Raw genomic sequence first — 25,952 nt, forward strand, 5'->3', positions numbered from 1 at the left:
AACTGCATTTATTGGTGCAATAAATTTATTATTTATTACTGAACAAATAATGCAGAATACACAATGCAAAGAAACCAGCATGGGGCAGGAAGCAGGGACCTCAGATGCAGCGCATTACATGTTCCAGACATCCAGATCTAAGGGAAGCTACTTCTAAAGTGCTTTGTTCTGGACGCACTCTGAACCTGACTTCTACTGGCCTCCAGGCAGACACCTGCTCTCCCTCCTTGCATCCCACCAAACAGGATCAAGTCGGAGTAAGCCTCTGCAGGCTGATTCTGACATCAGGGGCTGGGAAGCAGTTCCTTTAGCTAGGACACAGCCACGTGAGAGGAAGTGTCGATACCTGGTGTCTAAAAGCAGAGGAGAAAACACCAGCAAGCCAGAGGCTGGCGGACGGGCCCACTTTCCAGAGTCAACTAGTGGCATCTTTGCTACAGAAAGCAAAACCACCAGGTCTTTACCTTGGGTTTCAGATTTTACTTAATGAAAAATTATTAAGCCTCAATAATAACATAAAACATGACTTGTATATTACAGAACCGCAGGCAAAGGGCTTCCAAACACTCTAAGAGGCCACCATGTAGTTGGGGTCCAGATCCCTATCACACCGTGCACCTACACACAGCAGACAGACAGGAACCGTGACTCCAGCACCGTGCACCTACACACACAGACGGGAACCGTGACTCCAGCACCGTGCACCTACACACACAGACGGGAACCGTGACTCCAGCACCGTGCACCTACACACACAGACGGGAACCGTGACTCCAGCACCGTGCACCTACACACACAGACGGGAACCATGACTCCAGCACCGTGCACCTATACACGGCAGACGGGAACCATGACTCCAGCACCGTGCACCTACACACGGCAGACAGGAACCTTGACTTCAGCATGACATCGTTCAGGGTTCTGGAGGCAGACAGACTCCTCCACCTCCGCTGTCAGACACTCGCTGACCTAGACGGCGTTCCCTGGGACCAAGGGTTAGTTGTGATGAACCGTGACACCCAGCGGGCTGACAGGACAGACGTTATGGTGACAGTGGAGGGTAGGATTCTTCCTCTACTGATCACTCACTACAAAGGGTTTCTGATGGTTTCTGAGTAGGACATCTCAAAACTAAAGTGGGAGGAGTCTGGGGACTGAGTAGTGAACTCTACAGGCTGATTTTTACAGATGCTGCCATCAGTTTAGAATGAATCAGAATTGTCCCACGGCAACCAAATGTTAGATCAAATCATCCATGTTAAAGAAAAGACTTCATGTTGGCCGTGTGAGTAGCTTGAAAGCAGTCTTTAAAACTCAGAGTCTGACAGCTCTAATTTGCCATTTAGGTTGTGAGGGAAAAAATTCAAAATTTAAGTCAAAAGTTTCACTTTCGGCTCTGACAAAATCCATGGACAAAACAGAATCAAAGAAAAAACCAATCTGCTTTCTGGGGGTCACTGCTCCTCCCTCAGGGTGGGGTCCCCGGTGTGACAAGCCTGGGGCAGATGGTCCCTAAACCCAGGCTGCAGCAGTCCGAGGTAGCACTGGGATGCAGGGTAACCCCACCACAGGGCGAGTTCAAAGGAACACTTCATTCTCCTGAAGAGTCACGGTAAGTAAAAATCCAAACGAAAACCAGCCCTCGCTGCTGCGCTGAGAATACTCTAAGAACCAACGCTGACGGGCCTTGCCTCATCTCTGGGCCCTCAGTGCACCAGCTCAGGCTGGTTGTCCACGAAGGGCAGTACCCCGCTCACATAGTAGGCAATGCCCAGGGACAGCAAAGCAATGACCAGGATCAAGAGCAGGACCCTCCAGAAGCCCAGGTCCTCCACAAACTCCTGCCACGTGGTCCGGAAGCTGGACAGGACCCCTTCGCCCTGCTGCAGGTTGGGATTGAGCAGAGAGTGGCTTTCCATGGCACTGCGGGAGGAAGAGAAAGGGGCGTGAAAACACACTTTACCCGTAAAGCATGGAGCAAGACAAGCTACGGTCCGAGAAGGCTAGCCCTCTGGTGCTGTACTGGAGAACTTTCTGCAGAGATACACTGGCCCAGCAATATACTGCCCACAAATTCCTGAGAATCCGTGTATCAGTCTTAGGCCACAAACTGATAAACCTCGATGACTGGATCCCTGGTTCACTCCAGCAGGCAAGTTAAAACTCCTAGTCAGGATGTCCCAAAGGGTGTCGGGGAGTGGAGTGCACTTTGAGAAGTCAAAACAAAGACCCTGAGTTTGGCCTTGAAGTTTCGTCTGCCTGAGCTGAAAGATTACTAAAGTGGACCGGGGAATGAGTATGATCAAGATACATTGCAAGCATGTATGAAGCTGTCAAAAAAAAAAAAAGTTTTGAAAGATCCCCAAGCAGAGACAGTAAAATAGGTCAAACGCCTGTCTCCAGCAAGACATTAACCCAAGCTCTTGTTTTAGAAGCACCCACACGGCAACTCACAGCTGCTGGAACTCCAGCTTCAAGGGATCTTCTGGCCTCAGCTGGCACTGCACACGTGATGTACACACATACATGCAACAAAACATTCATACACATAAAATACCTTTTTAAAGGAAGAAAACTGAGTTTAGAATAATATCCAGAGAAGGGGAGCTAACTTGATTTTTAGGTCCTCCCACACAAGTCTCCCTATGTCTCCCAGAGCCCGTGGAGAAGAGCACAGTAAATCCATCGCCTTGGAGGTGGTCACAGTTACACGACAAGGCCACTGCCTGGCTCATCCCTTTGTATTTTCCCTCCACTCTAGTGACAGGATTCATGCTAAAAATTTCTTCTTTTTAATGTAGCCCTGGAGGATCTGGAAGTCAGAGGTCCTCCTGTCTCTGTCTCTTAGGGCTGAGATTAAAGTCATGGCCCCACTGCCTGGCTAAAATTCATCTTTTAATTATGCAACTCAGTGGTTCTGAGACTTTCACAGTGTGGACCGTCTAATTCTCGGCATGTCACCACTGCTGGGCTCAGACTATACCCATTAATCACCCTCATTGTTCTCCCTGACCCTCGTAACCACTAACCCACTTTCCCCCCGTGAATTTCCCTATCTGGGACACTGCACACCAACAAAATAAAGAGGCTGTGACCTTTCATGTCTGGCTTCTCCCACAGAGCATTTTCCGGTATCCATCCTGACCCTAGCATCTGCCAATACGTTACTCACTTTTACAGCAGAGTAACATTCTCTTGGGTAAACAGGTAACGTTTATGCTTCCTTTCGCTGATGAGCAATCGGTGTGTGCCGAGAAGTGGAACCGTTGGGTCACATGGTAACTGTGTAAGTGTTAACAAGCGGTCAGACCGGTTTCCACAGTGGCCCACTCTCCTATGCTGTCTCCAGAGGGGTCTACTTTCCCCACAGCCTCACAGTGCCACTGACAGCCCACTGCAGCTGTCCGCAGTTAAGTTCTATGTCAAAAAACCTGTGCTTTTGATTTGTATTTTATAAAGTCGTTTTTGAATGGAATTAATCTCAGCTCTGGTGGCACTGGAATGGAGCAGGAAAGAGAACCGTGCAGCAGTAGTGTTACTAACCGACACTCGGGAGCTCCGTGTGCACAGGGCTGATTCTAACACAGACCCCCTGACAGGCAGTTGGATGGCAGGGATCAACGCTGCGCCCAAGCTGCTCACACAACTAATCACACCTTAGTTAATTAGCAATCGTGACAGGCAAAATAAGGCCAGGTGTGTTTCTGATAAAGAGTCCTACTGGCCAGTATCAAAAATGGGTTCTCCAAACACATCAAGAGAAACATGCATTCTGCATGCTCTTCACCGTCGAGAAGCTCGGGCTGGAGAAGTGTACAGCCACTCTGAGCACTGTGTGAGATCATGAGGACTGGGGCTCAGATCCCTGCACCCACCAACAGGCCAGGCACCCCACACGTGCCTGTAACCCTAGCTCCAAGGGAAGGGAGAAGTGGAGAAAACACGAGCCCTGGGTTCAGGGGAGGCCCTGAGTGGAGAGCGATTGATGGACACCCAGAACCTCTCCGGCCTCTCCACTAGTGCACAGACATGCAGAGCAGCAGACACAAATGCACGCACACTCAGACAGAGAGACACACACGTAAATCTTTAAAAGAAGCTTAAAGTAACCTATTATTTTACAGGAAGATGAAATTACGTCTCCCATTGTTTTGCAGAGGCAGAGTTAACCACTGCTAAAAGTGCCCTTGGCCTGTGAACTCTCCTCCCTGCAGAGTGAGAAGGGCCAGGAGTGTCTGACTCCCCGCTCCCTGCTTGTTGGCTTCTGGAAAGCTCGGGGCTTCACCAGTTCAGTGAGGACCCTGCAGCTCCTTTAGAGCAACAGAAAGCACTTAAGTAACTAACAGAGCAGAGCTAAGCGAGAGTGTGCAACCTGGCAGGCAGCACAGGAAGAAGGAAGGTGGCCTGGCTGCGAAGGCGTCAGAGGTGGGCCGTGAAGTGCTGGCCGTCGTGGCCCAATGGTGTATGGGACCCACAACTGGAGGCCTGGGTAACCGGACACCAGTTCTCCGCTGTTCCCTCTGGAAGCTGGGAGGGGACGGCGTGTATGCTGGGAGGGGACGGTGTGTACTACACCATCGAGCTGACAGCACTGACCTCACTTGCAAAAAGCCGAAACACCACGGCGGCCCACCAGACTCCACGGCACTCCATGGTCAGGCGACTGGCTGGGCCGGCCAAGCTGTCCGGCCAGAGGGCAGCCCACCCTGCAGCCCTTCAGACCGACCTAACCTTGCTCCCACCACACATGACCAGATGAAAAGTGGTCAGATTTGGGGACCTCACCGGCCACCACATCTGAGCTCTGGTTATAGACAGAAGCCCAAATTTCATCACTTCCAACTCATGCGAAAGTTACTCTTTTCATCTGAGTTGTGAGCGCTGTGTACAGGTGTGCGTCTGGCACAGGATCGCCAGTGTTCGCAGTCTTCCTCCCTGCTCACCCCCCAGCGCTTCGCCACCGTCCTGTGAGATGACCATCTGCTCCTCGGATGCTACCCCGCCAGTCTGTCTACCTCTCTTTAATAAATCCCACTCTTGTGACCCACACTTCAAATCTGGAAGCCCCTTCCCTCTAACCCTTTTACCTGTCTCTTCTCTAACACGGGCTCTGTGCCGAAGCTAACGGAACACTGTGGCCACGGATACTCTGGTCAAGTTTTGCAACTGTAATCTGAAGCCACAGCACATAGATGAAGTGACAGGCAGCAGCTCAGGGAAACAGCTCTGCGCCTGAGCACAGAGGGGCCCAGGGCTGCTGATTAGCTGCACCCTCCGTACCTCTCGCTCTCTGCGGTCTGCATGGTCTCCAGCTTCGAGTGTGCACCTCGGTTAAATCCTTTCACCTCCTGTTCTTCCAAAGACTCCAGCAACCTGATGACATCTTTATTCACGCCACGGCGCTTGGCCAGAACTAAAGGGGTAGCACCTTGATGGTTGCTGAAAAAGGCCACAAGGAGAAAGTCAGCGCGGTGGCCATGCCACGCGGCTAGCCCCCACTGGCCGCTATCAGCGAGGAAAGCGTGGGCCAATGATTCAGAAATCAACCCCAGAGCAGACCTGAGCAAGCCAGAAACTGATCATTGAACTACTGGATTTGTCCTTCCAGGAAAGGAACATTTAGAAAAAATAAAGAACAAATGTCAGTAAATAAAAGAGAAAAGAGAATACCCTAAGGATGAATTGGAAAGTCTAGTCAGTCTTTGTACACATTGTGAGTATATGCATGTGTACACACATGTATGTGTGCACACACATACCTCTAGACTCAGTCTTTGTATACATTATGCATATATATTCATGTATACTTGCACACATACATGCTTATATACATATATATAAAATGTTTAAGAAAAACAGAACAGACCTCAAATCACACTGGCTCCTGTCCCACTCTGCCTGCTGTCATAGAAATATTTGGGGGCACGCTGATCCAGGTGGCCATGGCCGCAGCACACCAGGGCAGCAAGAAGCTGCAGCTAAAAGTTCAAGCTCTGCTGAGATGAACTGTCCTTTCCCACACAAGAGAGCAGGCTTACTGGGTCAAACAACCAAAGCTGCACCGTGTCATCAAACTGCAGCCTGAGGAGGATGCAGGCCCCAGGGCTCCGATGAGGCCAGCTCTGCAGAGGAACTAGGTCCAATTTCAGTCCCATCCTTTTACAACCTGGGTGACCTCTTGACCTACCTATTCCATGTGTAAAAAGAAAAAGGGAAGGGCTGGGGCAGGGGCGGAAGTGCTCAACATAGAAACAATCGGATGAAAAAATTTTAAAAATAATGAATAGAAAATGAAGATGAGACTAGAGCAGAACTTACCGTGAGTTTATAACAAGCTGATGAGCAGCCTTCTCCTGCTTCTGCTGACTTACACTTTACAGTTACTTGACAGAAACCAGCTATTATTTCTTAGACACATACGCACGCGCACGCACACACATGCACACACGCTCCAGGGCTGGCCTGGTATACCCACACTCCCCTATAAAGGCTTCAGTCCTCGATGACTTTCTGAACTCATTGTTACAACAGACCAGCGGGTGATGAGACCCCAGCTCACAGGAAGAAATGACCCGGCTTCAGAGGCGCAAAGAACTCACCAAATATCAATTTTGAGTCCATTGGAGACTAAGAACTGGATGGTGTCCACGTGGCCACACAGGTGGAGGGCAGTGTTGCCCTGATAATCTGTGGCCAGTGGGTCAGCACCAAATTTATGTAGCAGCTGGCAGATGTCCACGTTCCCTCGGGCCGCGGCGAGGTGTAGGCCTGTTCTGCCCCTGCTGTCTCGGATATTGGGGTCAAAGCCACTTTCCAAAAGCCGCTTGGAATAGGTGAAGTCCCCATCAATGCAGGCTTGAAGCAAGGGCACATTAGTCTGTGAAGAATCATTGACAAAAACGTAGGACATGGTTGGATGTGGCGGGTGGACACTCCTGCAGCGAGAGATGAGAAAGGTGACATCGCCGAGGTCAGACAGCCGGTCAGAGACATGGCTGCGCTTCCTAGCCTCTTCCTCACCACACAACAACAACCACAAAATCACCAATTACGTTTTATCGCCCACTAAAAGATTTTTATTTTATTTTTTTCACATCTGCCAGATCAAAATGGTGTTAAATTACTGTAAAGTTCTCTTTTACTTTTTAATCTCAAAAAGGTGTTGAAATATTTTTGAAGCTAAAAGAGAACTCGTTGTCAGAGACACCGTGAGCTGTCAGCTCTGAAGCAGCCGTCCACACAGCACAGCGCAACACTGCGGCGCCTCGCCCAGCAGCGGTGACTGCTCTTCACGCATGTGCTGTATAACTTCTACAGGAGACACGACATGGTGACGCCTTTAACCCAGAGCACGTCAGATCTCAGGCAAAACTTAAGACGCCATTTTTAAAAGCTAAAGGGATAAACAGACAGATTTTAAAATCATCATTAAGTCAAAAGATTTTTACAGAATGAACCATCTTCTGCTTTACCATCATCTCAGTACTTGACTTCATCACACTCCTGGTATCTAAGAACAGCGATGAGGAGGACAGGTCAAAGCAGCAGCTGTTCCCAGTCCCACCCAAATCCCCACTCCACGTGGTCCTGTAGCCCGAATGTCCTGGAGATCAGGCACGCGACATGCAGTTCCAGCACCAAGTCCCACTGGTGCTCCAGAGACACCACGCCTGAGAAGGCCTAAGCCGAGCCCGGCACTGCCCTGCCTCAGCCACAGGTGTGCCTCAGCCACAGGTGTGCCTCAGCCAAGGTGTGCCTCAGCCAAGGTGTGCCTCAGCCAAGGTGTGCCTCAGCCAAGGTGTGCCTCAGCCACAGGTGTGCCTCAACCACAGGTGTGCCTCAGCCAAGGTGTGCCTCAGCCAAGGTGTGCCTCAACCACAGGTGTGCCTCAACCACAGGTGTGCCTCAGCCAAGGTGTGCCTCAGCCACAGGTGTGCCTCAACCACAGGTGTGCCTCAGCCAAGGTGTGCCTCAGCCACAGGTGTGCCTCAGCCAAGGTGTGCCTCAACCACAGGTGTGCCTCAACCACAGGTGTGCCTCAGCCAAGGTGTGCCTCAGCCAAGGTGTGCCTCAACCACAGGTGTGCCTCAACCACAGGTGTGCCTCAGCCAAGGTGTGCCTCAGCCACAGGTGTGCCTCAACCACAGGTGTGCCTCAGCCAAGGTGTGCCTCAGCCACAGGTGTGCCTCAGCCAAGGTGTGCCTCAACCACAGGTGTGCCTCAACCACAGGTGTGCCTCAACCACAGGTGTGCCTCGGCCATAGGTGTGCCTCAGCCACAGGTGTGCCTCAGCCACGTGACACTTTGGCTTCAAGCTCCGGCTTCACTTTTTGAACTTCTGAAGAGAAAACAGGCAGACAGGGCATTTACAGAGCAGGCTCTTTTTAGAAAACATTTATTTATCTATCGTGTGTGCATATCTGTGCACAATGCATGTGTGCACGCCATGGTGCGTGTGTAAAGGTCAGAGAGCAACTTGTGGGAGTTGGTGCTCTCCTTCTACCACGTGAGTCCCAGGCCCCAAACTCAGGTCACCAAGCTTGGCTGTGCACAACCTGTCCTTCTGAAGCATCTCGCCAGCCCCTAGAGAGTAGGCCCGTTCACACAGTTTCTCAGGTGAAGTCTTTCTGGAACACGAATGGTACAGGGTACTCGACCAGCTTTAACTTCCTCTCCCATGGGCACTGAGTCTGTCAGGGTTCTCAGCTCTCCAGCCTGGAATGCCTGACTCCAGAGCTCTGTGGCTGCCCCTGGCTCTGAGGCAGGCATCAGCCCATACATCCTGAGGATTTATTCTGAGCAGATATCAACATGGGATGTTTACTGAATGCTACATGACCATAGCAAAATCAAGGTAAGCTTTACTACCCGACTTCCCATGATAGTCCCTACAGGGACGGCAGTCTTCCTGGGCTTTCAGACAGATGACCTGGACAGGAATGTAGAGGGTCAGACAGGAAAGACTAGAGGCAAGCAATCAGTCAATGGACAGAAAATGATAGGATCTTGACCTAGAACAGTGACAGAAGAGGGGACCTTCCGGAGAGGGACACAGAACAACACCAAGGTTGAGCAATTGGTAAGGACAGCCCTGGACAGAGGTCAAGATGAAGAACACTGGCTGTAGCACAGCATGAGGACCAAAGTCTCGTGACGCATGTAGCTCAGGCTAGCCTCAACCTCAAACCCTCCCTGCCTCAGCCTCCCCTAACGGCTCGAAGTAATAAATTATTTATTTATTTTGGTTTTTCTGTATAGCCCTGGCTATCCTGGAACTCACTCTGTAGACCAGGCTGGCTTCAAATCCAGAGATACACTTGTCTCTGCCTCCTAAGTGCTGGGATTAAAGGTGTGCGCCACCACCACCCTGATGAAATAATAAATTCTTAAAAATTAATCCCCAGGGCTGGAGAGTTAGCTCAACATTTAAGAGCACTGGTTGCTCTTCCAGAGGACCCGGGTTCAGTTCCCAGCACCCACACAGCAGCTCACAGGAGCCTGTAATTCCAGTACTGGAGGATCCGACACCCTCACACAGACACATTTGCAGACAAAACCTAAAATAAAAATAAATTAAAAAAAGCACTTGTTGCTCTTAAATAAGAGCAAGGTCAGTTCTGGCACCCACGTGGTGGTTCACAGCATCCAGAACTCCAGCTGCAGGGAACCCAGTGCGCTCTTCCGACCTCTGTGAGCCATCAGACACGTACGTGGTACACAGACAAACATGGGAGTAGAACAGTCACACACTTAAAATAGGTCTAGAAAAGTATTTTAAAAACTTAAAAAGGCATAGTTTCCACATAGTGCTTGTCTTCTCACTCAGATGAAAGACTTAATTCCATCTTAAGAATTCATTTAATAAAACAGTTAACAGTTCTGTGGGCGCATTCTCTAGTTTCCCTCTGCACTAGTCACAGAAACAAACAAAGCCTAACACAAACTGTCTGGGTAATAAGAGAGTATATTCCAAGTGTTTTCCAAAAGACAAGGCATGTTGGCTACACCCTGTAAGAAATGATCCTTAGCCGGGCGGTGGTGGCGCACGCCTTTAATCCCAGCACTCTGGAGGCAGAGACAGGCGGATCTCTGTGAGTTTGAGACCAGCCTGGTCTACAGAGCTAGTTCCAGGACAGGCTCCAAAACCACAGAGAAACCCTGTCTCAAAAAACCAAAAAAAAAAAAAAAAAAAAAAAAAAATGATCCTTAAAACCTATCTACTTAGTGTTTTGACTCAGGCCTTCAGGCATGCACACTGGGAATCTTCTGGAGTAGCCCAGGGCTGGGTAAGGATGTGGCCCTTCTTGTCTGCTGAGGTGGGAAGGGAAGTTGGTCCCTTTCTGTCCTGGAGGAACTGCTTGACCTCAGCCCCAGTTAAGACTCCACAGGCAGACAGCGTCTTCCCCTTGGTCAGGGAGGGGACTTGCCCTAGTGCAGGATGCAGTTCAGTGAGGGTCACACGCTATGAAGGAGTCTGCCCCAGAACACACCTCAGGTGAGAGTAAGATAGTTCCTTGGTGGCCCCCAGAGCTGTGTTGAATTCCTAATAAGGTTTGGCAAAGAAATCAGCAATGCACCCAGAACGATCAACATATGTGAGGCTAACCTTTAACTCTGGCTCATTCACTGTTCCAGGGCCACAGAATTTGGATCCAGGCCCTGGATGGTGACCCTGAAGAAGACACCCTGAAGACACCCTGAAGAAGACACCCTGATGACACCCTGAAGAAGACACCCTGATGACACCTTGAAAACATGATGAAGACACCCTGAGACACCCTGATGACACTCTGAAGACACGCTAGTACACGGGGCCCTCCGCTGCTTCTAGTTTTCTGGGCTCCATATGAATTTGGAGAAACGTCCTGTCTGCTCCACTTCACTCGATTCTCTCGCACAACTGCTCTGAGCGCTCTTCATCGCTCGTCCTGAGAGGCGAAGCGGGCTGTCACCTGTGGTCTCTCGAGCACGGACTCGGCCTGAGTTCTCAGGGTGAAAGGTAAGAGGGGATGTTCTAAAGTGAACTCATATCACAGGACAATGACAAACCACACAGTTACATCCCAGACATCCTACTGTCCCCTCTGGTCTACAGGAAAAGCCAGGTCAGCCTTTCTGGCATACCAGTGCTGGTAACCAAGTACACCGTCCAAATTGCAGATCGGAACTAGGTGAGTTTAATGTTACATGAACACATCAGCCTGAATTACAGGAGAACAGCTACCCCAACAACCTCAATTCATACATAAACCACTAGAAATGTGTACCTTCCCCAAAACTGAATAAAAACCAGAACTCAAGTTAACTATTGTCCCAGGGGTTGGGACTTTATAATTAAATTTATTTGGAGACACCTATAGACCCCTGTAAGATAACACAGGAGACCCCATGTCTCCTTTCCTGTTTCCCTGACGGCAGCACCTCACAAACCCGCAGTAGGACATCTCACTCAGGATGCAGGACATTACAGTTAGCACTGACACAGTGCAAACACAGTGTTCACAACCCTAGGGGCTGGCATGCTGCTCTTGCTTTGTCTCTAAGACTTATTTATTTTTATTATGTGTATAAATGTTTTTGCCTGAGTGCACATGCGTCTGCGTGTATGCACACATACATGCTTGAGCATTACCTACATGCATGGTGCCCACAGAGGCCAGAAGAGGATGCTAGAGATGGTTGTGAGCTGTCACACGAGGGTTGGGAATGAAATCCTGGTTCTCTGTGGGAGCAGCAATGCTCCTAACCCTGGGCCCAGCCCACTCCTACTTCCTTCCATCTTCTCAGCCTGAGAAGTCACTGTGTGCCTTCCACTTCTGGAATCACTGGAGAGAACGACGTAAGCGACACCACAGCACCACACGTGGGCCTTTGCCTGGCTCCTTTTTACTTGGCACAAGTCTCTTTCATATAAGGTTGTGCATGCGGCTGCCCTTTTACTCTGAGTGCTGAGCCTTGTGACAGACAGACCATGGCTGTTCACGATGAGCGTGCTACTGAAGGACACTCGGTTTGCGACAGCAGTTTTTACTCAGCAGGGCTTTTCAGGGATGGTATTGCCTTATTTGTATTTGCCGCGGAGCACCATGGCGTGCGTGAGGGAAGCAGAGGATAACTTCTGTTCTTCCCTTCCACCAGGGTCTAAAGCGGTTGTCAGGCTAGGCAGCAGCCCCTTCCTTCACTTATGGAGCCACCCGCACGCTGGAGCTGCTGGAAGAATTGATTAAAGGTTGTGTGAAGCCGCTTCTTCTTTTCTCTTAGATAAATGGTTAGGAACATAACCACTGATGTGTAGGAAAACCTAAAAACTGACTGAAAGACTGCTGGGTCCAATGGTCTCATCTTTCCCACGCAAAAAAGAACATAACGAAGCCATCTTTGAGGTCGTTTTTCTGAGGGTCGAGCTACTTATGGGGCTCTGTAGGACCAAGCATGTACCCATCCCAGTGCAAAGTTAGGGGCACAACTCGGTGTGAACAGTCGGCTCACAGCTTTCGAATGCCACCCCTGAACGTGGACCTGAAAGTCAAGTCCACACAACGAGGGCTGATTGTGAAGTGGAGGAGTCAGGAAGGGAGACGTGAAGCCCGGCTCACATGAGGGGCAACCGCACAACCACGGAGCCAGGTTTCCTGCTACTAGAAGCTGCCTTGGCCACCATGGAACGTGCCTGGCACTATGCTGCCTGGGAGTAAAGCCAGCTGGGCTCCTTAGCCGTATGGCTCGGCCCTCGGACCCCATGACCGCCAGGCTGAGTTCAGGGCCCTCCATGATGAGCACAGGGCCCTCCAAGCTGAGGCAAAGCACACTGGTCTCTTGGTAACAGTGGCCTCCAGCAATGAGGTGACTTCTAGTGGGGGTGGGGGCGGGGGCGGGGAATGTCAGGGTGGGGAAGAACTGGCTCTGTAGAGTCAAACACGGTGGCCTGAAAACATGAGCAGCTGCAGTGGAGGCATCGAGCCCCAGGGAGCACCCCGCCCTTCACGAGGGCCCTGGTTTAAAGGGCTGGTCCTTGGATGGGCACAGACATGTGGATACTGTCACAGGAGTACGGAGTCAAGTCTGGGGTGGGCTGGGGTGCAGCCTCACAGTTAGAACTCTTGCCTGTGCGGTGCTGACCGCCTCTCACTCTGGGGTGAAGCAGTCAGCTAGCTGCCCCCCATGCCAACCAGCTCTGACCTGAACCCTGAACCCAAACAACAACCCAGCAGGAGTCCTGGGTGGAAGCTGGAGAGGCACTCGGTTGACGGAAAGTTCCACCCAATACACTTGTCCATTTATAACCCAAACTCTGGACCTGCAGCCTCGGATCAATGTGGAGAAGGTCTAGGATCAAATTCTCCGTGGTCAGGCAGCAAAGGAAGATGCTCTGTTTTAGTACGAACTGTGCTGATGACCTTAGATCTGTTTCCATACCCAAGCCAACAACAATACTGTATCGATTTGTTTCTCACTTTCAAAGTCACTGGGAAAGGCATGACCAAATGCACTGATGACATCATACCTACCGGGCAACTGCAAGGCGGTTAAAGCTAAGACACAGGAGCAAAATGTAAACAAAGACTGGAGGCCAGGAGGGCCCACGACCCCACCTGGATTTTCTACGTCCTACTAGTTACTGTCATCCTTGTAAAGGAATCCAGGGGCTTCCAGATAGAATATAACCTTAACGAGCCACCAGCAAGAGTCTGAGGAAGTCATCAAATCCTGACACTGTGCAATGACTGATGGGAATCTTTGTCAACCTTTATCTTTAAGAGGTGGGACCAAGTTAGGGTGTGGTTTTCTGGGACCCAGGTGCACCTCTCTGTGGGTCCCCAGCAGCACAGCTGACCTTGACTTCTTGTTCCGTTCCAGTTTGGTGAGTTTGCCCCTTATAATAAATAAAAATATAATTGTTTTATCTGTTAGCTAGCCTGGTTATTTCATGAAACAAGATAATTCAACAAATGACTGCCCATAACCCTGCATCTACAGCTCCACAGATCTCCTGTGAGAGCGACTGTTCCTAACCCAAGTCCACACAGATCCACAGATCTCCAGTGAGCAGCGACTGTTCCTAACCCAAGTCCACACAGATCCACAGATCTCCAGTGAGCAGCGACTGTTCCTAACCCAAGTCCATGCAGATCCACAGATCTCCAGTGAGAGCGACTGTTCCTAACCCAAGTCCACGCAGATCCACAGATCTCCAGTGAGCAGCGACTGTTCCTAACCCAAGTCCACACAGATCCACAGATCTCCAGTGAGCAGCGACTGTTCCTAACCCACGTCCACACAGATCCACAGATCTCAGGCAAGGGAACATGTAGGGGACTCTGCGATCTCCTCAGGCTCTTCTTCCTAACAGTGATTTTAACCATTTCCAAGGCCCAGCCGTGTTAGTGGGTCCATCACTGCCCTGCTGGGGCAGAGTGGAGCTTCAGACCTAGGTTACAGTATTTCTAACTGCCCATGCAACTCTGTACATTCAGTCAAGAAATTTAGAGCAAACCATCCATGCAAAACTCATGCTTAGGGAATGGGGATCTCTGGGGGAGCGCTGACCCCGACTCGAACCCCAGCATGTTCTGTGGAAGGAACAACAAACTTTGCAACTTGCTCGTGGTGGTCATACAACTTCACACCACGTTTCTAGTGGGCAAGAAATGGATGCCATTTGTCTGAATATCCTGGCAGAGGCTCGGTGCCAGCTCGGTGCCCAGGTGACGCTGGCTGTGCCTGTGAACGCGGCTCCTCTCTTTACGGCTCAGCCGAAACAGCGACAACAAGCTTGGTGTCACTGTGAAAGCTTCAAGTCTGGTGTGTGGTTCATCTTAAACCAAGTTTGATTTAAAAGCTTATTTTTTTATTTTTAGGACTCTTATTTTAGAAGTGCCTGGGGATTAAATTTCTATTGATCGACCCTACTGTTGGTTAAAATGTGAACTTGTAAGCTCTGAGTTATCTCTCCTAAATAAAGCTAATTATGCAACTATTCATTTGTGGTTCATTTTTTTTCCTTTAAAAACAGATTTTTTTTTTTTAAAAAAAAATATGTATGCATTTGGTGCCCTTGAAGGTCAGAGGAGGTTGTCAGATACCCTAGATCAGGAACTACAGGAGACCGTGAGTCTCCTGAGCCAGTCCTGAGAACCAAACTCAGGTCCTCTGCAAGAGCAGCCACTGTGGGCGCTCAGAGGAGGGACAGCTGACCATAATCTGCAGGTTCTGGTATAAGCATGCTGGGGAAGAAACTGGGCAGTCCTCTGAGCACAGCCCAAGGCACGGGAAGGAAGACATTAGCGTTGTCTTCTGACATTAAAAACGGACACTCAAAATAAGCAATGTTTAGATGAACACAGATCTACAGGCAAGACATATTTTCACTCTACATCCAAATGTGTAGAGAATTCAGTCTGTGGCATTTCTAACATTTTAGTCCTATTTCCCCCTTCTGAGACACGGCCTCATGTGGCCCAGGCTCACCATGTGGTTGCTGAGAACTGAACTCAGAACCTCTGGAAGAACAGGCAGTGCTGTTAACCGCTGAGCTATCTCTCCAGCCCTGAATGATACTCTTCAAAAGGCCGCGTCTCACCAGTAACACACAAATCGTAACATCTGACGTGCACTAAACTATCATGCAGCAGGCACTGCTTTGGAAACAACACATGTGCTCTGCAGAGAGACCCTGCGTGTCAAACACGGGCATGACTTCTCTGTCTGATGAAACATCAGGTCACTGTGTCTCACACAGGAACTGGCAATCCTCCCATCAGAGGGTCTGAGCCTGGCCTCCACATTCCAAAGCCTCCTTCCCCCAAGAACAATGGAGGCCTGCAGTGTCCCTTGCTCCACAGGAAGCGCCGGGCACAAGTGTTCCGAAGCAACCTTGTTGTCACTGAATACAAAGTAAGTTTTTGTGGAAAAACAGCTAAAAAACCTTTGGAAATATCCTCTACTTTACAGGAAGTGATTGAATTCCTGGACTTGCTGTTCCCAAGTATTTCTTACTGTCTGGGATAACAACTGAACCCTTACCCAACTTTTTTCCGCTTCCAACAAGAAACCAAAAACACTAACCAGGGATGTCTGATGTGATCTGGCAATATTTATAGTATTTATTGCTTTAATGACTAAAGTTTACTCACAACTCAACTTTTAGAAAAGATAATAGATTTAAATAAGTTCCAAATAATTTTCATAAAAGTAATCACTGCTAGTTTGGACCGTTTAATACCTCTGTTTTCTAGAATCGTTACTATGTAATCATAGTGGTGTTTGAAATTCTCACAGCAAGGACTCCTTTCAGGTCGTGATCTACACTGCAAACAGCAGATTTAACAGCACTGCGCAAACGGCCCAACAGCGCCACCTTGTGGCCATCTTGTCCTCCGTTCAGTTTAGTTTTGCAGTCTGGCCTTAGACACCAGGCTTGTCTCAGACCCCAGATCCTCCTGCCTCTGCCTCCTGAGTCCCTGGGCTGTGGTATGCCACCCACCTCATCTTCAAGTTCACCTTTATATCTGGCACCAGCGTAAAGCAAGGGAAGAGCCTTTGGGTTTGTCTGTCCATCTCAGTAACTCATAATTCTTACTGTGAATGTGAAAATCCAGAGTTGGAACACACATGGGTGCTGGAGGCCCCCTCCTTCATGCAAACCCTCCATCCTAATGACACGGGGGCAAGGGGCATCTTCCTTCCACAGCTTTGGGGACTTTTCTACTCCATCAGGAGACCTCCACAGACCCTAAACCCAGCAACTCTTACAGATTCCACTGGAGCCACACACTGCCCTGGAAGCCTCTGTTGGTTGGTCGCACACACCTAAAGCAGCAGAGGCTGAGGAGCCAGCTTCGCCCACTAGCCATTTAAAATGGTATCACTAACCGACCCCCACGTTGGGCAGGACCTCCACACAGGTGGTGAGGATGGTTTACAGCTGGAGCCCGAGGTGAGCGGGTACCAGACAGTGAAGGCAGGAAGGAGTATAGCGAGCTGGATTTAAGAAAGGAAAACAGGGGGCTGGAGAGATGGCTCAGTGGTTAAGAGCGTTGTCTGCTCTTCCAAAGGTCCTGAGTTCAATTCCCAGCAACCACATGGTTGCTCACAACCATCTGTAATGAGGTCTGGCGCCCTCTTCTGGCATGCAGGCATACATGTGTATACAAAATAAATAAATATTTTTTTAAAAAAAAGGAAAACAATCTTTTTTTCTTTTTCCTGTATCTCCAAGATCAGGTTATGGGAATAAAAACAAGATTACAGGACTGTCTACATGCTGTACTATACTCGGTGGGGCGGAAAGCGGGGAATGCCAAGACCCCGAGGCAGAACAGGACCAGGAGTTTCCAGAGTTTCTCCGGCAGGATAAGCATCTCAAGTGGACGAGAAACAGCCACGGCAATGTCGTTCTGACTGAGAGCCGGCCTACTAGGTCTCTTCTAATAGGGTGGCAAACAGTCTCCCAGAGAGCTCTGGGAACCTTTCAGAGATGGGAGCAGAGGCTGCAGGCCTCTACTCCCATGATGCACATGAGGTGGGGTAGTGTTGAGGTGTGCATGTGTGTACCGAGCCCAGAGGCACAGGATCCCTGGGACTGACGTGTGTGCGTGTGTATACCTAGGCCAGAGGCACTGAATCCATGTGACTGACGTGTGTGCGTGTGTATACCTAGGCCAGAGGCACTGGATGGGACTGAGCCATCTTCCCAGCCTCCCTCTGCCCTAGGAACCATCTTTATAGACCGGTCACTGTGGCAGCACAGGGGCGAAAGGCTCACTAGTTGCAGGTCTCACGGTTCAACAGCTGCACTCAGAGCCACTGTCTTCCAGGAAGCATCCTCCAGTGCTGAAAAATGGCCTCCGGCCCGCATGGTGTCCAGTGAAGACACGGACACCAATTAGAGCTACTTTACACACTTCATCTTTCTTCCAGTTCTTACCCACAATCTCCTAAAGCCAGTATTTAGTCATGTGCTCTGTGACTAACACTAAGGAGGCCGGCGGTAACATGGTAAACGTCCTCACTTTTAAAATGCTCTGTATGACCTGTCACCAGGGCATGACAAACTAAAACACTCAGCAGTTCTTTATTTAAAGTCTGAACAACTGCTGCTTTCAACTTTTGTTCTGGCACTCAAGAGAACCACATTGTTCGGAAAAGATCACCGTGACACGAAAATTGTTCTTCAAAAGGCTTTCAAAAGGCAATGACCTCATAGGCTTCAAATGTTATAATACATTTCTTATTTTTAAATACATGGAACAAATTACATCTCTAAATGCACAAGTTTTGGATTTTGGAAAATGATCTGAAATCAAAATGTTTTGTACCTCGTCTACAGAAGCCTGGAGGAGACAGAGATAAAAGCCTGCTTTCAGGTCATGGCAACCAGTAAAAGCCCCTCCCGGCAGTGCTCACAGATCCCCATGCCACCGTTCTTCTGTTTAGCGTTTAATTCTTGTTTACCAGGTGACTTCAGGTGTGTGACATCCCCATTCCCATCTTCGATGCCCTTCCTGGACTTAACTCCCACCACCCAGACTCTAACCCAGCATTCCTAATCCCCACTTTACAGATGGTTCTTTTACATCCCCCAGTCTCTGCTCTAGTCCCCCCGATAACCCCAAACAAGACACCTGCCAGCAAAACTGTGCTAAATCTCTTCAACCAGCTTCAAGGCCAGCATCTGAGGGTCGGCACAGTCCTCCAGTCAGCTGGCCTCAATGCACGGTCCTGTCAGCCAGACTCAACGTGGGCCTCTGAGGGTCAGCACGGTCCTCCCCCACACTTATCAGCACCTTCTATTGTTTCACCCGGTCACTGGTCTCTGTTTTCAGCACCGGGTGATAGGACATTGTGTGGATGGACCAGTCAGCTAACCCGTTCATTTACTGAAGAGCATACTGCTTGATTCCACGTTTGCCCATGTTTGAGCAATGGCGCTGTAAATCCCCATGTCCAGGTTTCTGTGTGGACATGTTTTGAAGTTCTACCAAAGAATACAACTTCTGGCTTGTGTGGCAGAAATACGCAGTTCTGTAAGAAGGGTCACACTCTTGCAGTGTGGGTTGTTACTATTTTACTTTCCCATCAGTAATGAATGCGACCCTGGGAATTTATACTTTGTTTCGTGGTGCAGGGTCTTGCACACAGTCAAACATGCAATCATTAAACTACGTTCCTAGCCTTTCGTCTTTTAAGGCAAAGTTCTGCCACATAGCTCAAGTCAACCTCGACCTTACGATGCAGTGGAAGCTGGCCATGACCTCCTGGTGCTCCTGTCTCTGCCTTGGCTCCCATCATGGTGGGGTTACAACCAAGCACCATGTTAGCAGGCTGCTGGTCAAGGCTCCTGCCAACATCCCATGCTATCCACGCTCTGGATTTTAAGCATTTAACTAGGTGGAGAGCAACGCCTAAGCTTTGCTTTGGGCTGCATTCCCTTGACAACGCTATGCTCATCGGACGTTTCTATCCTCTTGGATGGTGTTTGCTAAGGTCTCTGCCTCGATGTCCTTTCTTGGTGCTGGAACGAAACCCTGACCGAAGCAATTACAGGACAGAGGTCATCTGCCTCGCCGTTCCAGGCAGCAGGGGCTGGACACAGCTGGCCACACTGCCCCCACAGCCACGAGCAGCAGCGATGAACTAACGCAGGCTCTCTCCACTCCTACACATAGAGGAACATCTGCCTAGAAAATGTGCCACCCACAATAGGGAGGTCCTCCTACTGCAACTAATCAAATGCTCCTTAAACATGTCCTCGGCTCAGCATGCATAGATATGAATTTGAAGGAGAGCAGGGAAGGTTTGGAGGGAGGAAAGATGGAAATGATGGAATTATATCACAATCTCATAAAACAAACAAATAAATGCCACTGACCATCACGTCTTTAATCCCAGGATTCAGGAGGCAGAGGCAGGGGGATCTCTGCGTTCGAGGCCAGCCTGGCCTACAGGGCAGTCCCAGGACAGCCAGGGCTGCACAGAGACCCAGTCTCAGAGGAAACAACAGAGCTGCTCAGCGCAGGGCTCCAGAGGTGCCCGACCTCCACAGCTGTGACATCTGTGCACACACACACAAAGCAGCTCCAGAGGTGCCCTGACCTCCACAGGTGTGACATGTGCACACACACACACACACAAAGCAGCTCCAGAGGTGCCCTGACCTCCACAGGTGTGACATCTGTGCGCACACACACACACACAAAACCAAAGCTAATCGCCACAGTCTTTAGCCCATTTCAGCTGGGTTACATTCTAATCGTTCAGTTTTAAGATTTTCCTACATTTCAGGTAACAGCCCTTTATCACGTGCATCTTTTACCAATACGTCCTTCCAGTCCGTTCTTTCCCCACCTGCCTTTCATTTGATGTCATTCATTTGAGGGCATCTTTCCCAGGGCATGAAAAAAAAATCTAATTTTAATAAAATCCATCTCCTTACTCCTTTCTTCCATGCTGTCTTTGGAAGGTGGCCCAGAGCTTTCCTGTACGGAGGCTGCATCCCAGCCTTGTGCATCACTTCTAGGAGCTGGTTGATACAAGTCTCTGCACAGATGACCACACAACCTGCATTTCTTCCGTCTTGTACTTTTCCTGTACTCTTTATGTCCTGCCGTAGCTAGCCAGGCAGAACATCCACTGCACTGAAAAGCAGTGGAGAGAGACGTCTACCCCGTGTCTGACCTCGTGGGAGAGCTTCACCACTGCGTACAATGGCGGCTGAAGGGCGTGTGGATGCTCCTTCTCAAACTGACAAGTTCCTCTTTACTCTTTACTGAGGTTCCTTCAGCCAATGAAGGCTGCATTGCTAAGCATCTACTGTGACCCCGGGCTTCCCTTCTCTGGCCTAATGATGCTGCTGTATAATCCTATATAAACTGATCATTTCATTTGCTAATACTTGTGGAGGATTAGTACACCTGTAGTTTTCTAATTGCTGTGAGGTTTTGGCAGGGGAATGGCGGTCTCATAGAATGAGGTAGGCATTCACCACAAAGAGGCTTCTCAGAACCGGTTAACCTCTTCCTTAAATGTCTGACAGAATTCAGTCATGCATCCATCTGGGCCTGGCACTGGTTTAGAAAGTTAGCTCTGAACAGGCTAAGCTCCCACAAAGCCAGTTCATGTATTAGGATCGAAACCTAGTGCCATTGCCCTTGGCTTCTCATCAGCCTTCATTGTCCGCCATGTTCAGAGAGTCCAGTTTCAACCCATGCTTATTCAGTCCCAGTCCAGCTGGCCTCACCTTCCTGGGCCTGGATGGAAGTGGGAGGACCTTGGTCTTCCTGTAGGGCAGGGAATTTGGACTGCTCTTCAGTATTGAGAGGGAGGGGGAATGGACTGGGGGGAGGAGAAGAGGAGTGGGGATGGGGGAGGGGAGTGGGGAGAGGGGGCAATGTGTGGGAGGAGGGGGAGGGAAATGGGAAACGGGGAGCAGTTGGAAATTTTAATTAAAAAAGAATAAAAAAAAAAAAAGAAAGAAAGTTAGCTCTGGCTGTCAGTCATCTAGACTACACAAAGTGTGGGCACAGTATAGTTCTTTTTCATGTAACGGCATGGGGTCTGTGACAAAGGCCTTTCGTTCACGTATATAATTGGACAGTGTCTCTGTGTTGCCCAGGTCAGCCTGATCTCCCAGTGACTTTACTGTTCTTAATCACATCAATCACCGAACGTAAAAGGCTCCACGGCTCCATTCTCATTTCCTTGGTCTAGATGCCACAGCTCCTGACGCTAACCTGTCATGGTCTGGGCATGAAGTGTTCCCACCCAAGGCTCAAGGCCTGGTTTCCCAGATGAGAGGCTATTTGGGGAGTGTGAGATTTTCCACATGTGGGTCCAGCTGGGGAAGTGAGTCACTGCAAGCGAGTGACTCTCTCAGCTGCCTGTCCCCACGAGACGAGCAGCCTTGCCACCTGCTCCCACCTCTGTGATGTTCTGTCTTACAAAGGCTCTAGAAGCCACAGAGCGAAGACGACGGACTAAAATCTCTAAGTTGGAAATAACATACATCTTTCTTCTTTTCAACTTATTTAAATATCAGAAATTTTGTCATATTGAATAAAAATTGGTCAACAAAACTGTAGCTACCAAACTTCTGTGAGATGGAAAATTCCAGAAGGAATTCATAAGTTCTAAAGCACACACCATTCCAAACAGTGTGACAAAATCTTACGCAGCCATCTCTGACCCAGCCTAGGCATGACTCACCCCTCTGTTCAGCAGGTCCTGTTGACAGACTCCTGGACTAGCGTAGATCGATTGCCGCGGTATCGGTATCGCAATGCCTGTGACCCATGTTGCAATGGCCATAGCCTCCACCCTGCTTCATTTCATCATGCAGGCATTTTACCACCTCAGACCCCACAAGGAGATGGCGAACACATGTACTTTTAAACAGGCAGAGCCATATGCATGCATTTTTTAAAAAGATGTATGTACTTATGTATATGAGTATGTTCTGTCTACATGCATATTTGCATACTAGAAGAGGGCATTGGGTCCCTTATAGATGGCTGTGAGCTACCATGTGGTTGCTGGGAACTGAACTCAGGACCTCTGGGAGAACAGCCAGTGCTCTTAACCACTGAGCCATCTCTCTAGACCATGCATGTAATGATTATTGTAGCATGCTATTAATTGTCCTATTTTATTAATGTTAGTAATCTCCTACTGTGCCTACTTTGTTAATTTCATCATATGATGTATATAAAGGAAAACAGCACACTGTATTCAGGACTCAGCATTATTGAAGGATTCAGGCATCCATGGAGGAGGGGGTCTTGGATCAGTGAATGACTACGGTAGCTCCTACCTGGCCTCTCTGACTTTGTCTTTGCTGACAGTCAGGCCTGCACACATTAAGTCGGGCCCTCTCACCCTTCTGCTCAAATCCCTCTTAGCATTTCCGTCTACATGAGTGAAGCTAGCCTTCCCTAGCATCCACTCGGCTTCAGGCTTTGTCCCTTTGTCCCTTCCTCTGCGCAGACCTAGTGGGCCCCTTGTTAGTCTGCTAACAGACTGATGTTCTCCGGGTACTTTCCCTTTGACAGCTGGAGGGCTGCCCTGCACGCCCTCAATTCTACTTCAGCAGTCGCTCGGTACTGACTTTCTGTAAAACTGTAACGTTCCTTTCCAAGCACTTCCTACCCTCACACGGCTTTATTTTCTTCTTAGTAATTGTTACCATCTAATTGAATATATTTCCATTTTTAAAAAAATTTTGTTTAAAATGATCCCCATATTTCCCCATTAATAAATATCCCCATATTTAATAAAACATCATTCCCATATCCCTATAATAAAATATCTCCATTTTTCTCTGAGACAATGCTAGCTCCATTAGATCAATAACTTGGGTTACCCTCATGCCCCTGGTTCTTAGAATTGCCCCATCACAGAAGACAGGCTGTATGTGTGCTTCATGACCCTTGACAACACACTCAAATCCTGGGTACGGCTAAGGAGTCGGGACTCCATGATGGCTAGCATTAGTGGTCAGCTTAACACAATAAAGAAGCCCCTGGGAAAAGGGTCTCAGTGAGGAAGTGTCTAGATTAGGTTGGCCTCTGGACATCCCTGTGAGGCCAGTTGGATCGACCGCCCTGTGGGTAGCACCATTGCAGGAGCTGAGCCTCTGACCGGAAGGGAGGTGAAGTCTAGCGTGCATCCATCCGGTCACTGCTCTCTGCTCTGGACCATGGCTGTCACAGACTAGCCGCTTCAAGTCCCTGCCACCCTCACGATTCCTTTCTCCTTATGTTGCTTTGTAGGGGTATTTTATCCCGACCACAGTTAAGGAACGAAGACTGTACAAGCCCCGCTCTCTGAGACTAGGAAGTAGCCATCTCCAGGCTCACACGGAAAACCCTTGACCTTGCTCCACAGAATGTGCCCTGAATCCTTCCCGCCTCCTCACACGGCAGCTCCTCTCCTATGTCTCCCCAGTGTCCTGTAAAACATGAGCTTACTGTGGGAGGGGAAAAAATCCTTCGGTTTGGCATAATACTGCATGTGCCAGGTAAACGTACTAGAACTTCTGTAGAGACACAACTACAGCTATCCTGTGTAAACAGACAGACCTGCTTCCCTTCAGACCACACTGAAGCAGGAGGACCCGGGTTGTTTAACTCTATTATCACTACAAGGTTTACAGGACAAATCTGTTTCCTCACCAAACTCCCTTTAAACGAAAGGGACAGGCTCCTCCACACTGCCACACACAGTCTTAAAGAAATCATTTCAGGCTACAAATTGTATGAACAAACAAAATCTTAAGGAGCATTAGGTTTGGAAGGTAATGAGGAAGTGGATGTGAGGTGGGGTCTTGGGAGACTCGGATCCCGTGCCAACTATCTGGACTCCGTGCCTCAGTCTCCTTATCCGCAAATTAGAAATACTACTCGTTAGTGTTGTGGCAAAGATGTCAAAAAAGGGACATCACTGGGCACTATACCTGACTACGACAGTCAGCTGTTACTGTAACAAAAACCGTCACAGCACTGACCCGGCCTTAGGAAGTGTCTAGGTACCAATGCTACCTTCTGCAGAATTGAGCAGTGTTACTCCCTTCAATGGTGCATGCTTATCACTACACTCTGCAGCCAATTCCAAATTCTGTGGAACACTGTAAGGAATAAATAAATCTCTTCCCCACGGCAGTTTGGGAAATCTGGAGCGAAACGATCTGCTTTCTTAACGACGCGTGTCAAGTGTCAAAGTTCATGATCACCTGAGGCCCAGGCGGGAAGGGTGCAAACCCTGTCTTACCCTGGGTACCCTGGGCAGTGACAGCGTGGGCAGCTCACACGCGCCTGCACTCGCCCAGACTGCGGACTCCTTTGTGACCCGCTAAGGATTTCCTTTTCCTAACTGTGCTCTGCACCGAGGGGGCTCGCTGGGACGTCGCTGTCCGGCTGGGGTGGGGCATGGGCTGCCAGGGACTCCCGAAGAACCGCGGGCACACTCGGCGCCACCCCTCAGGCCTGGCCCGGGCCCTCCCGCCAGCATCGCCCGCGGGGAAGCCGATCGGACCTGCGCTCGGCTCCAGCGGCCGTCAGGGCCCGGAGGGCAGGTATCACCGGCTCTCGCCCAGCGGCTGCCCACGGCCCCGGCCCTGGTACCTGCGCCCGAGGCAGCGGCGACAGCAGCAGCGGTGGCGGCAGCAGCAGCTCCTCCTCCTCTCCAGCGGCGGCGGGCGGAGCGCGGACAGACACAGAGGTGGAGCCCGCGCGGGACAGAGCGGCCTTGCGCCACGTGCCGGCGCGCCCCCTGCAGGCGGGAGGCTCCCGTGACGACTCGGCCGCCCCTGGATCAGGCTGCTGCAGAGGTTTTTTCCCCCGAGTTTGAGTTCTTTCGCCTAAATGCACACCCACTCTCCACAAGTAGAAATTTCGAAGACAAAACCAAATGTATTAAGTGCCACGCGCATTAGCTGATTAGTTTCTGACTGCGGAGAAGAGGTTTAAAATCCAAACCGACACATTAGCCAATAAGGACTAACGGTCCTGCTCTAAGATAGGACCCTGATGGGTTGTTTATTTTTCGGACTGAATGCTTACACTTGACTTACCATGACCTGTGTGCAGCCAAACCTAAAAAGTGGTGACACGCTGTTTACTGGAACATTTCTTTCACACAAGGTTCCTTTCTCCAGTCTTACAGCCGAGGTGACGTCTAGACGCTCATGGTTTCTTCTCTGGATTCCAGCACCAACCATTCCACCAGAGGACCCTGTAAGGTGGCATCAGCACCAAGATTCAGTCTAAGTTTTTTCCTGGCAATGTCAAATAAATGTTTAGGATTATGGCCTGGCTTGAGGAAATCTCCCATCTCCTTCACCGAAGGACTATGGCGAGAACTCAGATGGTAGAGGACTTGCATTGTGAACTTGAGGACCTTAGGTCAATGCTTAGAACCCACACAAACTGCCAAGCATGGTGGTCACATGCCATAATCCC

At 49.7% G+C, this 25,952-nt stretch overlaps 1 protein-coding gene across 4 annotated transcripts; it reads right to left on the reverse strand.

Moving 5' to 3' along the window:
- Ankrd46 (ankyrin repeat domain 46) lies at positions 1 to 25,189 on the reverse strand. 4 transcript variants are annotated; one of them, XR_009058493.1, is made up of 5 exons: positions 25,027 to 25,181; positions 6,600 to 6,935; positions 5,281 to 5,439; positions 871 to 1,923; positions 1 to 787 (listed from the first exon to the last, which is right to left on the reverse strand). XR_009058493.1 is itself a non-coding variant. In XM_057792671.1 (4 exons), the coding sequence occupies exons 2-4, from the start codon at positions 6,908 to 6,910 to the stop codon at positions 1,707 to 1,709; spliced, it is 687 nt and encodes a 228-aa protein (XP_057648654.1). In that variant the 5' UTR covers positions 6,911 to 6,935; positions 25,116 to 25,189; the 3' UTR covers positions 1 to 1,706. The 4 variants fall into 4 exon arrangements, 3 of the variants coding, with proteins under 3 accessions (XP_057648654.1, XP_057648652.1, XP_057648655.1); XM_057792671.1 differs by having other exon boundaries at positions 1 to 1,923; positions 25,116 to 25,189; XM_057792669.1 differs by having other exon boundaries at positions 1 to 1,923.
- Between the last annotated feature and the right edge of the window lie 763 nt (positions 25,190 to 25,952).

Source organism: Chionomys nivalis, chromosome 17, assembly GCF_950005125.1.
Source record: "Chionomys nivalis chromosome 17, mChiNiv1.1, whole genome shotgun sequence".
NCBI classification, from domain to species: Eukaryota; Metazoa; Chordata; class Mammalia; order Rodentia; family Cricetidae; genus Chionomys; species Chionomys nivalis.